Raw genomic sequence first — 14,591 nt, forward strand, 5'->3', positions numbered from 1 at the left:
TTCAGCAAGCTGTAGGTTTTATCAAATGGATGGTCAGGCACCGGGGAACACAGCACAGGATTCTAGGGCTCTTCTAGGTCTGCTTGAGCACCAGGTTCACCGTGTGACCTTGAACAAGGCACTTCCCTCGGAGCCTCTATTTCCGCATTTGTAAAATAAGGTTAAACAGGGAAATACGTGAAGTCCCCTCCACCTTTGCTTTATTGTCAAAAAGTTTCCCATTTCTGACTCTCTAGATAACAGAGATGCTATGTGAGATTCAGAGAAGAGAGAAGGTGAAACCCAAAGACAGGTGATGAAGGAGTGCATGAGTCTTAATGGCTGTCTTCTCGCCCAGCTGCCCCACAGGTGACCGAAAGAATTCCCAGCTCTCCAGTTGTGTGACTTACAGTCTTGAACTCGTTTCAGCACCCGCCTTTCTGCTTTCTTTGGTATGTTTCCTACGTCCCTCTCATCTCCCCAGAAGCCCTGCCAGCCTCTGTCCCCTCTCCTGTACCTCGTGTCCTGGCTCCCTGGAAGCAGCAGCTCTGCCCTCACTGTGGAGTGACAGCCCTGCCTTTGTTAAACCTCCTGTGTTGGCTTAGTCACTCTAAAGTATTAAACATTGATGGTCTTCTCCACTCCCCTTCTTCAGGGATATTTATTTATTCATCCATTCTAAACCCTTGTAACTTCGGACAGTCTCTCGGGGGAAATTTGGGCGCAGCAAGACACATTTAATTACACTTTTTTGGCCTAGTGCCAGGGTGCTGTCAGCAGAGTTAGTGACTTTAGTATGCCACCTCCTTCCCCGTCTGCATCACCGTAGTCTTTTGCTAGAGGGAAGAATTCATTCATTAGCCACTGTCCTGTTCCTTCCACCTGGACTTGCGAACCTCACTCACTTCAGCCCCTGAGCCACCTGACTTCTGCCTCCCTGTCGGTCTTTTCTTCAGGCTTAGTGAGGGCTCTGCGGGCATGCCAGGCACTCTGCTGAAGGCTTTAACAGTGCTATCTTGTTCGAATCCCATAGCTACTCTCTGGGGCTAAGACTTATCCCCCATTTATAGATGCAGTAGCCAGCAGAGAGGACCACCTCTGCCTGACTGGCTTGCCTTCACACTCCCCTCCCCATTTTAAAGTCTTTCCAGACAATGCCTCTTTCTCTCTTCCTTTTCTTCTCTTTCCAGATAAGACTCTACTCTTTTCCAAAGATGCTTCCCAGGTGGCGCAGTGGTAAAGAATCCGCCTGCCAGTGCAGGAGATGCAAAAGACGCAGAGACCTGGGTTCGATCCCTGGGTTGGGAAGATCCCCTGGAGGAGGAAATGGGCATGCCACTCCAGTATTCTTGCTTGGAGAATTCTATGGACAGAGGAGCCTGGTGGGACTACAGTCCATGGGGTTGCAAAGAGTCAAACATGACTGAGCACGCACGCATCTATTGACACTCTCCAAAGATCTTCAGCGTGCAGCCTCCTGTATCATGTCTCTGGTTTTGAGTTTTGGGTTTCCTCTGCTGGCTGTGAATGTGCTCAGTTCTCCCTTAAATGAAATTCCCCTCACTTCCCCTGTTTATCCTTCCACCTCCACTCTTTTCCTCCTAGCATTAGCAGTACTCCTTCTTACAGGCTAGTATTTAACCTTTGCCGTTCATCATTCACTGAATTCACTACTGAGTCCCCACCATCTGGACCAGCACTGGCACTTCAGATACTCAAAGACATTTACATCTATCAGGTCTCATAGCACTGCTCCACGGAGATGCCTTCTTGCTCACAGGTGGTGGCCTCACTGTAAAATTTACAGCCATAGCCCTGCACACAGACGTCCTACATGATTTTACGTAGCCAGCTGCAGCTTCCTCCCTCACCCCCAGCACCTGTGATCCACTCCCACCCTTCTCAACTACACTTCTTTGGTGTCTCACACATCTCGCTCTCAGTCCCACCCCTAGAGACATTCTTTTCTAAAATTTAAGGTTCTATTTCCCCAGGAACTACAAAGCAGTTTCCTGTGCCACTGTCATCTTCCTTTAATTCCCCCAACTTAGAAAAACAGTTTCTAAAAAAACAGTTATCAATTAGATACTGATTAGATAGTTATTTGCCATATTCCCTGGTGGCTCAGATAGTAAAGCGTCTGCCTGCAATGCAGGAGACCCAGGTTCAATCCCTGGGTCGGGAAGATCCCCTGGAGAAGGAAGTGGCAACCCACTCCAGTAGTCATGCCTGGAAAATACCATGGATGGAGAAGCCTGGTGGGCTACAGTCCATGGGGTTGCAAAGAGTCGGACACAACTGAGCGAACTGCAAATTAATTACTCTGAAAAAAGATAAGGATTATGACTATCGTTAAACTTGGTTGTGCGCTTTACTTGATGAGAACATTAAATCCGCATCATGTTTTTCTGCTCCTATGATGTAGTTACCTAGTCACACCTAGAAATAAATGATGGGTGACACTGTGTGCCTGACCCAGGCCTCATTCTCTGAAGTTTGAGACTGTCTCTTATCTATATTGTTATTACTATGGCCTGGGATGCAGGTGAAACCTATAAACCTGGGGTAGAAGATGTATACGTCAGTGCAGAATGCTCCAAAAAGATGTAGACCTTTTTTAAGGCCGAGAACCCACCACACAGTGAGCCCAGGTGACCAGAAAGCAATCTGAATAATCCTTGATGATATTTCACAACCTGATAAGTTGCTGTAATATAGATCTCTTTGGGCAAGAAGCTTTGGGAAAATTGTGTTTAATCAACAAAATTGCAGCTAAAGGATACTTCTTTTTCTCCCTCTCTTTTTTTAAGATTCTTAACTAGAAATTCCTTGGCAGTCTAGGGGTTGGGACTTGATACTTTGGCTGCTGTGGCCTGGGTTCAATCCCTGGTCAGGGAACTAGACCCTGTAAGCCAAGTGGCATTGCCAAAAGAAAAAAACAAAACTCTTTAACTGAGCAGCAGGTCCATCACATATACAGAGAACTTGCTTTTCAGAAAACTCTTTTCACATTGCTTCCTAGATTTCTTAGTTTCAGGAAGATTCTTTCCGCCCCTTCATTTGTCTTCCCACTATGAGATCCTCTTGTTAAGATCTCACCTTTCTGACCAATAGAAGTTCTGGGATTTATCTTTAGAATGACTGACTGCCTTTCAGTCTGGAGAAGGCATGCCATACCTTTGCTAAAACCCACAAGGACAGAGATAGATAGAGTTGATTTTTCAGTCTGTTTAACTGTGAGGACACAATTGTTATTCCATTATTAATAGTTTCCATTACTGTTAATCACCTTTTAGTAATAATAAAATTATTTGCACTTTCTTTTTAAAACATGAAGCAATCTAACAAGACAGTCTTTTACAAAGCCCCTTTCTTCGTTTCCTACCAGTCACTCCTAATCTCTTCTCAAATCAGCTGTTTTATTCTTTCAGAATGGTTCCTGCCTTTCCATTAAGGAGATAACATACTTTTTAAAAAGAAGGTCACCTGTGGAGACACCAGAGGGGCCAGAACAGAGGGGTCCACCTCTCCCTTTAGCTCCCCCACCTGCCCTTGGAGCTCTGAAGTACCAGGTTTTAGGCCTCTGCTGGTGGAGGAATGTTCCTCTTGAATATATATTTCTTACTCTTCCATAGAAAGGGAAAGTTTGGCAGGCTTTCATTCCTTTTTCATAGATGCTATTTCCATCTTCATGGAAAAGCTCTTATCATCTTTCTCAATGTGGCCTGTTCATTTCAAAGACTGACATTGTACCTGTCACTGCATCCTGTGAGCAGATGAGTAGGCTCCCCATTGCCCTGACTGTTGTTGGGAAGATTTCACTTTTTGATACATTTAAGTAAATAAACATAAAAAATTTTTGAAAGATAGAAAAAAATTATTCTGAGTCTCACCATGTTCACATAATCAGCATCACCACTTCCTTTGTATTTCTTCCAGCCTTTTCTGCCATGCCTATCTTTTTTTTTTTGCATGATTGTAATTATATGCAGTAGTATCAATTCAGTGAAGCGAAGTGAAAGTGTTAGTCGCCCAGTCACATCCAACTCTTTGCAACCCCATACAAAGAGCCTGCTAGGCTCCTCTGTTCATGGGATTTCCCAGGCAGAATACTGGAGTGAGCTGCCATTTCCTTCTCCAGGGGATCTTCCCAACCCAGGGATTGAACCTGGGTCTCCTGCATTGCAGGCAGATTCTTTACAATGTGAGCCACCAGAGAAGCAGTCTTCATAACCGCTATTAATAAGTAGCTTAAATTCTACACAAGTCACCTTGAATTTCTATTCCTGATTGGTTTCTCTGAGGTAAATGGGTATTCTCTTAAATACTTATGAGTATTTAAGAAAGTCTCTGTCATAGAAAGATAATGCCCCTGCAAGTTCTCCACAGCAGCAGGTTAAAACTGTGACATGAATTCCCTTAAAACTCTTCAACCTGAATGAGTGATCTTTTCCGTTGGTGGTTCCCATTCTTTCAAGATGATGCTCAAAATAGACTGATACGTCTGTGCATTTTCCTCTTGCTTCACTGCAAGTTCTCAGTCAGCCACACTTCTGTAGGATGACTGTTTCCTTGTCACTGAAGCTAACTATCTCCCAGGACAGAAAAGGCCCTTGGGCAGTTGTGGTAGGTTCTGCTCTTGCCCAAGACCATGTAGAAATCATTTTCTAAGAATTGATAAGCTATCTTTGCTGCTTCAAAGACTTAGGAGAAGGAAACTCCTCAGGTTTGTTTGACGGGAAACAAAATGACCTTTATCTGACTTGAGTCTTTCATGCTGTGACAGCATGAGCTTACCGTATTTTGTATTGTCTTGCTTTGTTTGAATCCTTTTTTTTAAGCCTTCAAATGGATGAGAAAACAGTATCATTCTCAAAGAATTAAGCTATACCTGCAGCCTTTCTTTCCTTAAGTTAGTCTTCATAACTTCACTATTTGCATCACTCGTCACTTTCCAAATTTCAGTGAAGTCCCCTGCCTGCCTCCTGCCTTATATCATGAATTGCAGTTACTTGACTTGTACATGGAATATGATCAAGTTAATTGTGAACTTCCTAACTGCTGCCTATTTATGCATCTTTGTTTTTATCCTTTGTTTTTATCCTCTTTCTTTTTTGAAGATTTAAAATTGCTTTAATTGAATTGTTAAAAGCAACTTTATTGAAGTAAAATTTACACATCATGAAATCCATCTAGTGTAAGTATACAATTCAGTAATTTTCAATAAATTTGCAGAGTTGTGTAAGCATCATCACAATTCAGTTTTTAAAGATCCTTTGTGCCCATTTGCAGTCAAATGGCAACCTACTCCAGTATTCATGCCTGGAAAATCCCATGGACCAAGGAGCCTGGTGGGCTACAATCCATGGGGTCGCAAAGAGTCGGACACGACCGAGCGACTTCTGTGTGTGTGTGTGTGTGTGTGTGTAGTCAACCCTTACTCCCATCCTTAGTCCTAGGCAGCCACTAATCTACTACTCTCTGTCTCTATAGGTCTGCCTTCTTTGGATATTTGATGTAAATGGAGTTTTACAATACTTAGTCTTTTGCATCTGGTTTCTGTCACTTGGCATAATGTTTTTTGAGGTTTATCTATGTTGTGGAATTAATCATTATTTCATTCATTTATTGCTAAATAATATTCCATTGTACAGATACATTATATTCCTTTATCCATTTACCAGTTGATTGGCATTTGGGTTATTTCTACTGCTCACCTATTATGAATAATGCTGTTGTGAATCCTTGTGTACAGGTCATTGTGTAGACAAAAGTTTCCATTGCTCTTGAGTAGATCCTCAGGAGTAGATCCTCAGGAGTAAAATTTATGATAAATTTATGTATAACATTTTAGAAATTGCCAGACTGTTTTCCAAAGGTTTCATTTTACCTTTCCAACACATGTGGGTTCCGGTTTCTTCACATCCTTGCCAGCTCATGGTGTTCCTTTTTTTATTATAGCTATTCTAGTAGGAATGAGACTATTATCTCATTGTGATTTTTGCTTGCATTTTCCTAGTGATTAATGATGTTTAAGCCTCTTCTCACGAGCTTGTTAGTCATTTATATATCTTCTTTGGTGAAATGTCTGTTGAGATCTTTTGCCTATTTGTTAATTAGGTTCTTTATCTTATTATTGTTATAAACACTTTTTATGTATTCTGAATATAAGTCCTTTATCTGATATATGATGTGCAAGTACTTGCTCCCAATCTATGGCTTAAATTCATTTTCATAATGATTCCTTTTGAAGTGCAGTGTCTTTAATTGTAATGAAATCCACTTTATCAGTTTTTTTCATCTATAGATCATACCTTTCATGTCATATCTAAGTGATCTTTGCCTGACCCAAAGTCACAAAAATTTTCTCCTATGTTTTTTTCTTAGAGCTTTATAGTTTTGGCTCCTACATTTACGTCTATAATCCATTTTTAGTTAATTTTTGTATATAGTATGAGGTAAAGGTTTAAATGGGAGTATCTCATCCTCAGCACCGTCGACACATTGGTCTGGGTCATTCTTTGCTGTGAGGGTTGCCTGTGCATTGTTGGAGGTTTAGCAGCATTTCTGGCCCCTACCCACTAAATGCCAGCAGCATCCTGCCCCTAGCTGTGACAACCAGAATCGTCTCCAGAAATTGCCAAATGCTCCCTGCCTTTGGGAAGCCAAAATCTTCCCCATCAAAAACCACTGGACTAAATTAATTAGTTTTGTATGTGGATATCCAGTTGTTCTAGAACCATTGGTTGAAAAGATAATTCTTTCCTCCTTTGAGTTGCTTTGACAAGTTTATAGAAAATCAGTTAACCCTAAATCTAAGGGCTTGCTTCTGGACTGCTAATTCTATTCCATTGATCTCTGTGTCTCTCCTTATGCCAATACCACACTCCTTGATTACTGTAGCTTTATATTAAATTTTTAAATTGGGAAGTAGAAGTCCTGCAGCTTAATTCTAAATAAACTGTTAATTTTAAGATAATTGTAGATTCACAAGTCATTGTTCAGTCACTCGGTCATGTTCAACTCTTTGTGAGCCCGTGGCCTGCAGCATGACAGGCTTCCCTGTCCTTCACTATCTCCTGGAGTTTGCTCAAACTCACGTCCACTGAGTCAGTGATGCCATCCAACAATCTCATCCTCTGTCACCCCATTCACAAATAGTCATAAGAAATAATACAGAGAGATTCTGTGTACCCTTTGCCATTTTCCCTGATGGTAGCATCTTATAAAACTATAGGATAACATCACAACCAGAGTGTTGACATTGATACAATCCATCAATCTTATTCAGATTTCCCCATTTATACTTGTAGTTCTTCTTTTTCAGAATTGTTTTGGCCACTCTGGGTCCTTTGCATTTCTATAAAAATTTTAGGATCAACTTGTCATTTTCTACAAAAGAGTCTGCTGGGATTTTGATAGGGATTGCATTGAGTATATAGATCTAATTTCAGATCTGTGTCCAACTCTTTGTGACCCCATGGACTAGAGCATCTAATTTCAGATCTGTGTCCAACTCTTTGTGACCCCATGGACTAGAGCATGCCAGGCCTCCCTGTCCAAAACCAACTCCCGGAGTTTACTCAAACTCATGTCCATTGAGTTGGTGATGCCATCCAACCATCTCATCCTTTGTCATCCCGTTCTTCTCCCGCCTTCACTCTTTCCCAGCATCAGGGTCTTTTCAAATGAGTCAGTTCTTCACATCGGGTGGCCAAAGTATTGGCGCTTCAGCTTCAGGATCAGTCCTTCCAATGAATATTCAGGACTGATTTCCTTTAGGATGGACTGGTTGGATCTCCTTGCAGTCCAAGGGACTCTCAAGAGTCTTCTCCAACACCACAGTTCAAAAGCATCAATTCTTCAGGGCTCAGCTTTCTTTATAATCCAACTCTCATATCCATACATAACTACTGGAAAAACCATAGCTTTGACTAGATGGACCTTTGTTGGCAAAGTAATGTCTCTGCTTTTTAATAAGCCTTCTAGGTTGGTCATAACTTTTCTTCCAAGGAGTAAGCGTCTTTTAATTTCATGCAGTCACCATCTGCAGTGATTTTGGAGCCCCCAAAAATAAAGTCTGTCTGTTTTGACTGTTTCCCCATCTATTTGCCATGAAGTGATGGGACTGGATGCCATGAACGTAGTTTTCTGAATGTTGAGCTTTAAGCCAACTTTTTCACTCTCCTCTTTCACTTTCATCAAGAGGCTTTTTAGTTCCTCTTCACTTTCTGCCATAAGGGTGGTGTCATCTGCATATCTGAGGTTATTGATATTTCTCCCAGCAATCTTGATTCCAACTTGTGCTTCATCCAGCCCAGCGTTTCTCATGATGTACTCTGCATATAAGTTAAATAAGCAGGGTGACAATATACAGCCTTGACGTACTCCTTTTCCTATTTGGAACCAGTCTGTTGTTCCATGTCCAGTTCTAACCGTTGCTTCCTGACTTGCATACAGATTTCTCAGGAAGCAGGTCAGGTCATCTGGTAATCCCATCTCTTTAAGAATTTTCAGATAATTGCCATTTAATGATATTAATCTTCTAATCCATGAAGCATGATTTTCTTTTTTATTGTGGTTTTATCTATCTATCTATATAATGATATGGGCCATTACAATAATTTAAAGTTTTCATTTTAGTGACATTAATTACATTCATATTGTTTTGCAATTATCACCACTATTTCTATAAATTTCCATCACCCCAAATGGAAACCATGCTTTTCTTTAACCAGCAGTACTGAAATTGCCAACTTACTAGTTACCATATGGTCTCCTATGGCCCCCAAAATTCTTTTTCAGATCAGTAATTTAACACCAAACCCTGAATCCCAGGGAATCCTGGTACTTGTCTTTAGAAGAATATAAATGAGTCTTTGTTAAGAAATTGGGCTTTAGAGTCTTCAAATCCCAGCTCTGCCATTGACAAGCAGGTTAATTTACTTCTCTCAGTCTTCCATTATCATAGACAAATTTAAACGGTTTCATTTCTATCACCCTTCCAGGTGTGGGCATCCCTAAATGGGGTGCAGAGACTCCCAGGGATACTCAGCAGCCTGCCACATGCTGTGGAAGCCACAGAATGAACACACACATTGTCCAGGAACATATTTTTCCCCCACAAAGCTAACATTAGGTAATTTAACTGCAAATGAGTTTTTAAACTTTTATAGCATACTATATATATATATATATATATATATATATATATATATTATAGAATTACATGTAAGATTTACACTCATTATAATATAAAAAATAAGACTTACAATAAATCTAAAGCCTTTATTTGTGTGCTGTGAGCTAACTCTTCTTCCTTTCCACCTCCCCACATGCCCCTTAGCAAGTCTTCTACCCTTTAGTCTCCTTCTCAGGTCTAACAGACATTCACTCTTCATTCACAGCCCTTTTCCTACAGAACCTCAGAATTCTCAACACAGCTCTCCAGGCAGGCACTGTTACTGTATCAACTTGAAGTCTGTTTGCCATCTCTGTTCAGCTAGTCAACAACTATATGCTTAACCTATATTTTACCATTTCAGGCTATTTGAAATAAAATTAGTAGTTCTGAAAATCAAGGTGGTTTTATTTACTTCTGGCTTTCCAAAGGTTATGTTCTTCCTTTCAAATTATTTTACTTTCTCTGTTTTTACATATAAATTATAATAAAGATAATGAAAGACATCAGATGATATGTTGACTTTAAAAATGACAGTATCCATCATGTCATCTTAAATCTGCTGGTCCAAAGGTATTTAAATTTTGTGTAACTTTGTTCTTCTAATAGCCATAATGGAAATCACATGTCCACTAGTATGAAAAAACCCTTTGGAAACATCTTTGCAAAACACTTGTGGCTCAGATGGGAAAGAATCTGCCTGCAATGCAAGAGACTCAGGTTCGATCCCTGGGTCGGGAAGACAGCTTGGAGAATTCCATGGACAGAGGAGCCTGGTGTGTTACAGTCCATGGGAGTTGCAAAGAGTCAGACATGACTAAGTGATTAATTTTTTTTTTTCCATGCACTGTGATCATTAGATCCTATTTAAGAAAGATTAAATTGTGTTTCATTTCATATTTAGGAAAGGTTTGATTTCTGTTTTATTACATCAATTTAAACACAGAGGTTTGTTTGGGATTCTTTTTTAGATCCTCATCTCTTTATAGAGAGATTCAGAGATAGAAGATGAAGAGATGGACAAGGACAGGTAAAAGAACAAGTCTCTTTTTGATTAAACCATTAAATATCTAAACATCTGTATTTTTCTTCCCCGTGTCCTACCTACCAACTTTTTATGATCAGAAGCTAGCGTGACACATTGCCTTAATTTGTATCTAGCTGTTGCTAAGCTGTCACTATGGTACCAATGCACTCAGGCAAATATAATAGCTAAAAACAAATGTGTAGGAAGAAAATTTTGTCCCTAGCCCCCTTACCTCTCCTGTCATCTGGATGAGTAGTTCAACATTGAATTTCTGTGTCATAATTGCTTTACATCTGTAACAAAACAAATTAACCCGAAACTTTTGAAAACCAAATTATTACAGTGCATAAAAATATAATGATGTCTGCAAATGTCATTTACAAAAGTCATCACTAGTCTTTGTACCTATACCTTGTAATGATTGAAACAGCCTGCGTGGTAACAGTGATTGATTTTTTTTGCCCTCAAGCAATGTAAAACAGCAAAAATACTGTCCTATTAATTATAATTTTATGGTAATGCAATCACAATGAATGGCATCTTTTTGTTCTTTCTCAATGGTTAAAATTTTTCAAATAATTTTAAAATTTTCAAATTCTAGTAGATAATTTCAGCAAAATGACCTAATGTAAGCTTTATCTTCAAGAGTGGTATAAATATAAACTGTACTCTCCAGTATTATATCTCAGTCCTGTTACTTTCTTTGCCTCACTGCATATGCAATTAATCCAAAAGGAAAAGCTTAATTTTCTTAAAAGGGCCCATTAACACTATTCAACTATGTTTATAGACTGGATATATTACTTGTTTACCTAAATAGTAGCATAAATATAGGTTTTTAGAAAGCTTAACATAAGTTTTTCTGTATGATTGGATTCTTAAACATGTCTATGATTAGTTAATAAACCACTTTCCCTCTTGACTAGTTCTAATGAAAGCTTACCAACTTAAACGTTGTGTGCTAACACTTCTTCCATTCGTAGCAGTCTTCCATTTTTGCCCATCAAAAAGAGCTTTCTGTTTGCAGTGTGTCAGCTGTACTATTTATAATAGAGTTAACAATGCCAACTAGAGGCAATGAAAGGTGTATATTTCATATGCAAATCCCCGGCAATAATTTCTGCAATTACATATAGTTGATTATGTTCAACATCAGTATTATAAAACTGAGTCCAGGAAGGAGAAAATAGTACTGATTTTACTTTTTTGAATCTCTTAAAGACTTTTAGTGAATTAATTAGGAAAATAAAGAGTTCAAAATGGAAGTAGCCCTAGCTTGTTATAATGGATATTTTCACATAATGGGACTTTGATGACCTATTAGAGTAGCTGTTCAGAGGAAGAAATTCTCTGTATGACACAGACTGTTCTTTCTGTTTTGTCTCTGAGTTTGTGTTTTTCCGAACAGTTCTCTCTCTCTCTCTTCTTTTTTTGACTGTCACATGCAGCATGTGGGATCTTAGTTTTCCAACCATGGATTGAACCAGTCCCACTTGGATCGAAAGCACTGGAGTCTTAACCACTGAACCCCCAAGGAAGTCCCAAAGAGTCCTCTTTATTTCTTGTTTTACCAGATTGTGATTCTCCTGACCATAAGTAGAACAACAACAAAAAAAAAGACACCAAGGATAAATTCATGTTTTCTTTTCACTGATGTATATTAAGTGTTATTATGTGCAAAGCACTATCGTGGATACAAGCATGACTAGAAAGGGAGATTATTTGTGTCTTTCCCCACTGTACTGTAGGTTTCTGTGGACCAGAGTCTCTTTGAAGGCAAGTGGGCTATGACAAGTAGAATAGACAGATCTGAGTTCAAAGACTAGCTTTTCCATTGAATGTGATATTAGGCAAATTCTCCAAGCTTTATCGTGCTTTCTGGTAGAAATGGAGATAGTCATGCTTGCTAGTGAAGTAGCTGCTGAGTGCCTGAAAGTGTATTTCTACCTATTACAGAGATTGATAGTAAATGCTGTTAAAGGAAATACTGTTTTTTTAATTATTTTATTTTATTGGCCATGCCACGCAGCTTGCAGGATCTTAGTTCCCTGACCAGGGATGGAACCTGGGCCCATGGCAATGAAAGTGCCAAGTCTTAACCACCGGGCTGCCAGGGCACTCCCAAGAAATGTTGAATATGTTTGCTTTTATAATGATGGAACAAGCAAGTAAAATGGAATAATAGTAAAGGAGCAATGGATTGGAAACTAATTAGAATATCTAAAGTAAATCTAGAGAATTCTTCTAACATATAGGACAATATAAGGTGAGAAAAGATCTAGAAAGGAGGTGATAGAGCCCACCCAAGGGTGTATCTTTAAAAAGCAATATTTAAAGGGCCAAGACAGGTGTAAAGCTTACAGTTTGGAGAGCTGTGGGGTTGGATGGGAACAGTTTTCCTATGCTGTGGTCTGTGAACCTGCATCAAAATCTGGGACTTGATGTAGAATCAGGACTTTACCCAGACCTACTGAGCTGAATCTAAAGAGGAGGTCCAGGGTCAGTGTTTCTCATAAATTTCCAAGTAATTTTCACACACACACCAGTTTTAGATCCAGTGGGTAGATAACAAATTTATAAGGTTCTATTGACATCTAATTCTTGGTGTGGTACAAAAGACAAAACATGAACTTTGAAGTAAGACAGATTCCAGCCAAACTGGAATGCTCAACATTTAAGCCAAACAAACAAAAAGAACCCTACCTAATAGAAGGGGGGCTTAGCAGGTGGTTCTAGGGGTAAAGAACCTGCCTGCTAATGCAGGAGACCTAAGAGATGTGGGTTTGATTCCTGGGTCAGGAAGATCCCCTGAAGGAGGAAGAGGCAACCCACTCCAGTATTCTTGCCTGGAGAATTCAATGGACAGAGGAGCCTGGCGGGCTACAGTCCATGGGGTCTCAAAGAGTCAGACACCACTGAAGCAACTTAGCACGCACACACCCAGGAGAAAGCAAGAGAGAAAGATAAATCCTGTAAGATCCCACTTAATATATGGAATCTGAAAAAAACTGAACTCATAGATTCAGAGAACAGATTGGTGGTTGCCAGCAGCAGGATTTGGGATGGAGGGAAGAGGGGAATGAATGAAGGTGGTCAAAAGACACAAACTTACAGTTATAAAGTAAACCATGGGGAGGTAATGTATAGCATGGTGACCTATAGTTAAAAATACTGTGTTGCACGTTTGAAAGTTGCCAAGAGAGTAAATCCTAAAAAAAATTTGTAACTATATATGCTGATGGATGTTAACTAGATTTATTGTGGTAATCATCCCTCAGTATATACAAATATCTAATCATTATGTTGTACCTGAAACTAATCTTATATGTATTTGTACCTCAATTCTTAAAAAATAAAGCAAAAAAGGGAAAACAAGTATAAAATGTGTAAAAAGTGAAAAATATAGAATGGATATAAATACATTAGTATTTATATTAGAATGAATTACAATAAATTAATTAAATTCACCAACTAAAAAATAGAATCTCAGATTCAGTTAAAAAGCACTATCCAATAAGCTGTCTAAAAGAGAAACTTAAAAACAAAAGACAGAGAAAGATTGAAAATAAAAGATGGGGAAAATATGAACCAAAAGGAAAAATAAAGAGAATATTAGTATCTGACAATATAGGATATAAGGCAAAAAATATATATATAAGGGACAAAGAAGGTCATATGCTGGTAAGAGGAACAATAGAGCAAGAAGATACAACCATCAAAAACATGTATGCACCTAACAATACAACCTCAAAATACACAAAGGAACAACTGAAAAAAAGTAGCAGAGAGAAATGAATACATCAAATTATAGTTAAAAGATTTTAGCCACGTCTTTCAGAAACTGATAAATCAAGCAGACATAAAATATACATAATGAAATTTTGAATCATGTAATTAATAAGCTCAATCTATGAAGTATACATAGAGCTCAGCACCAAAGGGTTAGTAAATATTAGATTCAACTATGTAAAAATGTGAATATGAGAACTTTTTGCCTCTTAAAAACAGTTTCATATTATTCCTCATAGTTTGTTGAAGGAATTAAACTAGCTAATGTCTGTAAAGCAATTAGCACAATGTCTAATTTAGTCTCCTTTGGTATTTAGTTTACAAAAAGAATACTTTCCTCAATTATTAGTAATTGGATAAGTGAGATCCAAAAATTCAGTCATGTGAAATATGAGGTCACAATTTGTTTTTTAAGATTAACAAACAAATGACTCATATAGACCTAGCTGGTGAGGAATTTTGGGAGCCAGCTGCCCTACCTAAATTCATGCCGAACTCAGCTGTGATTTGGTGCCACCTGGTGGTGGTGGTTGGAGCCAACTTAAATATTGGTAGGGATAATTCTGAGTCCAGAGGCAGCAGGACAAGATCAGTGATCCCAGAGATGTACCAGTT

General features: G+C 38.9%; 2 protein-coding genes across 2 annotated transcripts in view; both read left to right on the top strand.

Annotated features, from left to right (window-relative positions):
- Nucleotides 1–11,495, top strand: part of PDSS2 (decaprenyl diphosphate synthase subunit 2) — a 276,054-nt gene extending 264,559 nt beyond the window's left edge. The window contains exon 8 of the mRNA XM_061427671.1: nucleotides 10,132–11,495. Within this exon, the coding sequence (XP_061283655.1) occupies nucleotides 10,132–10,149 (18 nt within the window). The 3' untranslated portion in view covers nucleotides 10,150–11,495. The remainder of the gene's footprint in view (nucleotides 1–10,131) is intronic.
- BEND3 (BEN domain containing 3) overlaps nucleotides 1–14,591 on the top strand; it is a 61,964-nt gene that overhangs the window by 804 nt on the left and 46,569 nt on the right. Inside the window, exon 2 of the mRNA XM_061427665.1 lies at nucleotides 237–10,190. The gene's annotated coding sequence lies outside the window, so the exon portion shown is untranslated. The remainder of the gene's footprint in view (nucleotides 1–236; nucleotides 10,191–14,591) is intronic.

Source organism: Bos javanicus, chromosome 9 (genome assembly GCF_032452875.1).
Source record: "Bos javanicus breed banteng chromosome 9, ARS-OSU_banteng_1.0, whole genome shotgun sequence".
NCBI lineage: Eukaryota > Metazoa > Chordata > Mammalia > Artiodactyla > Bovidae > Bos > Bos javanicus.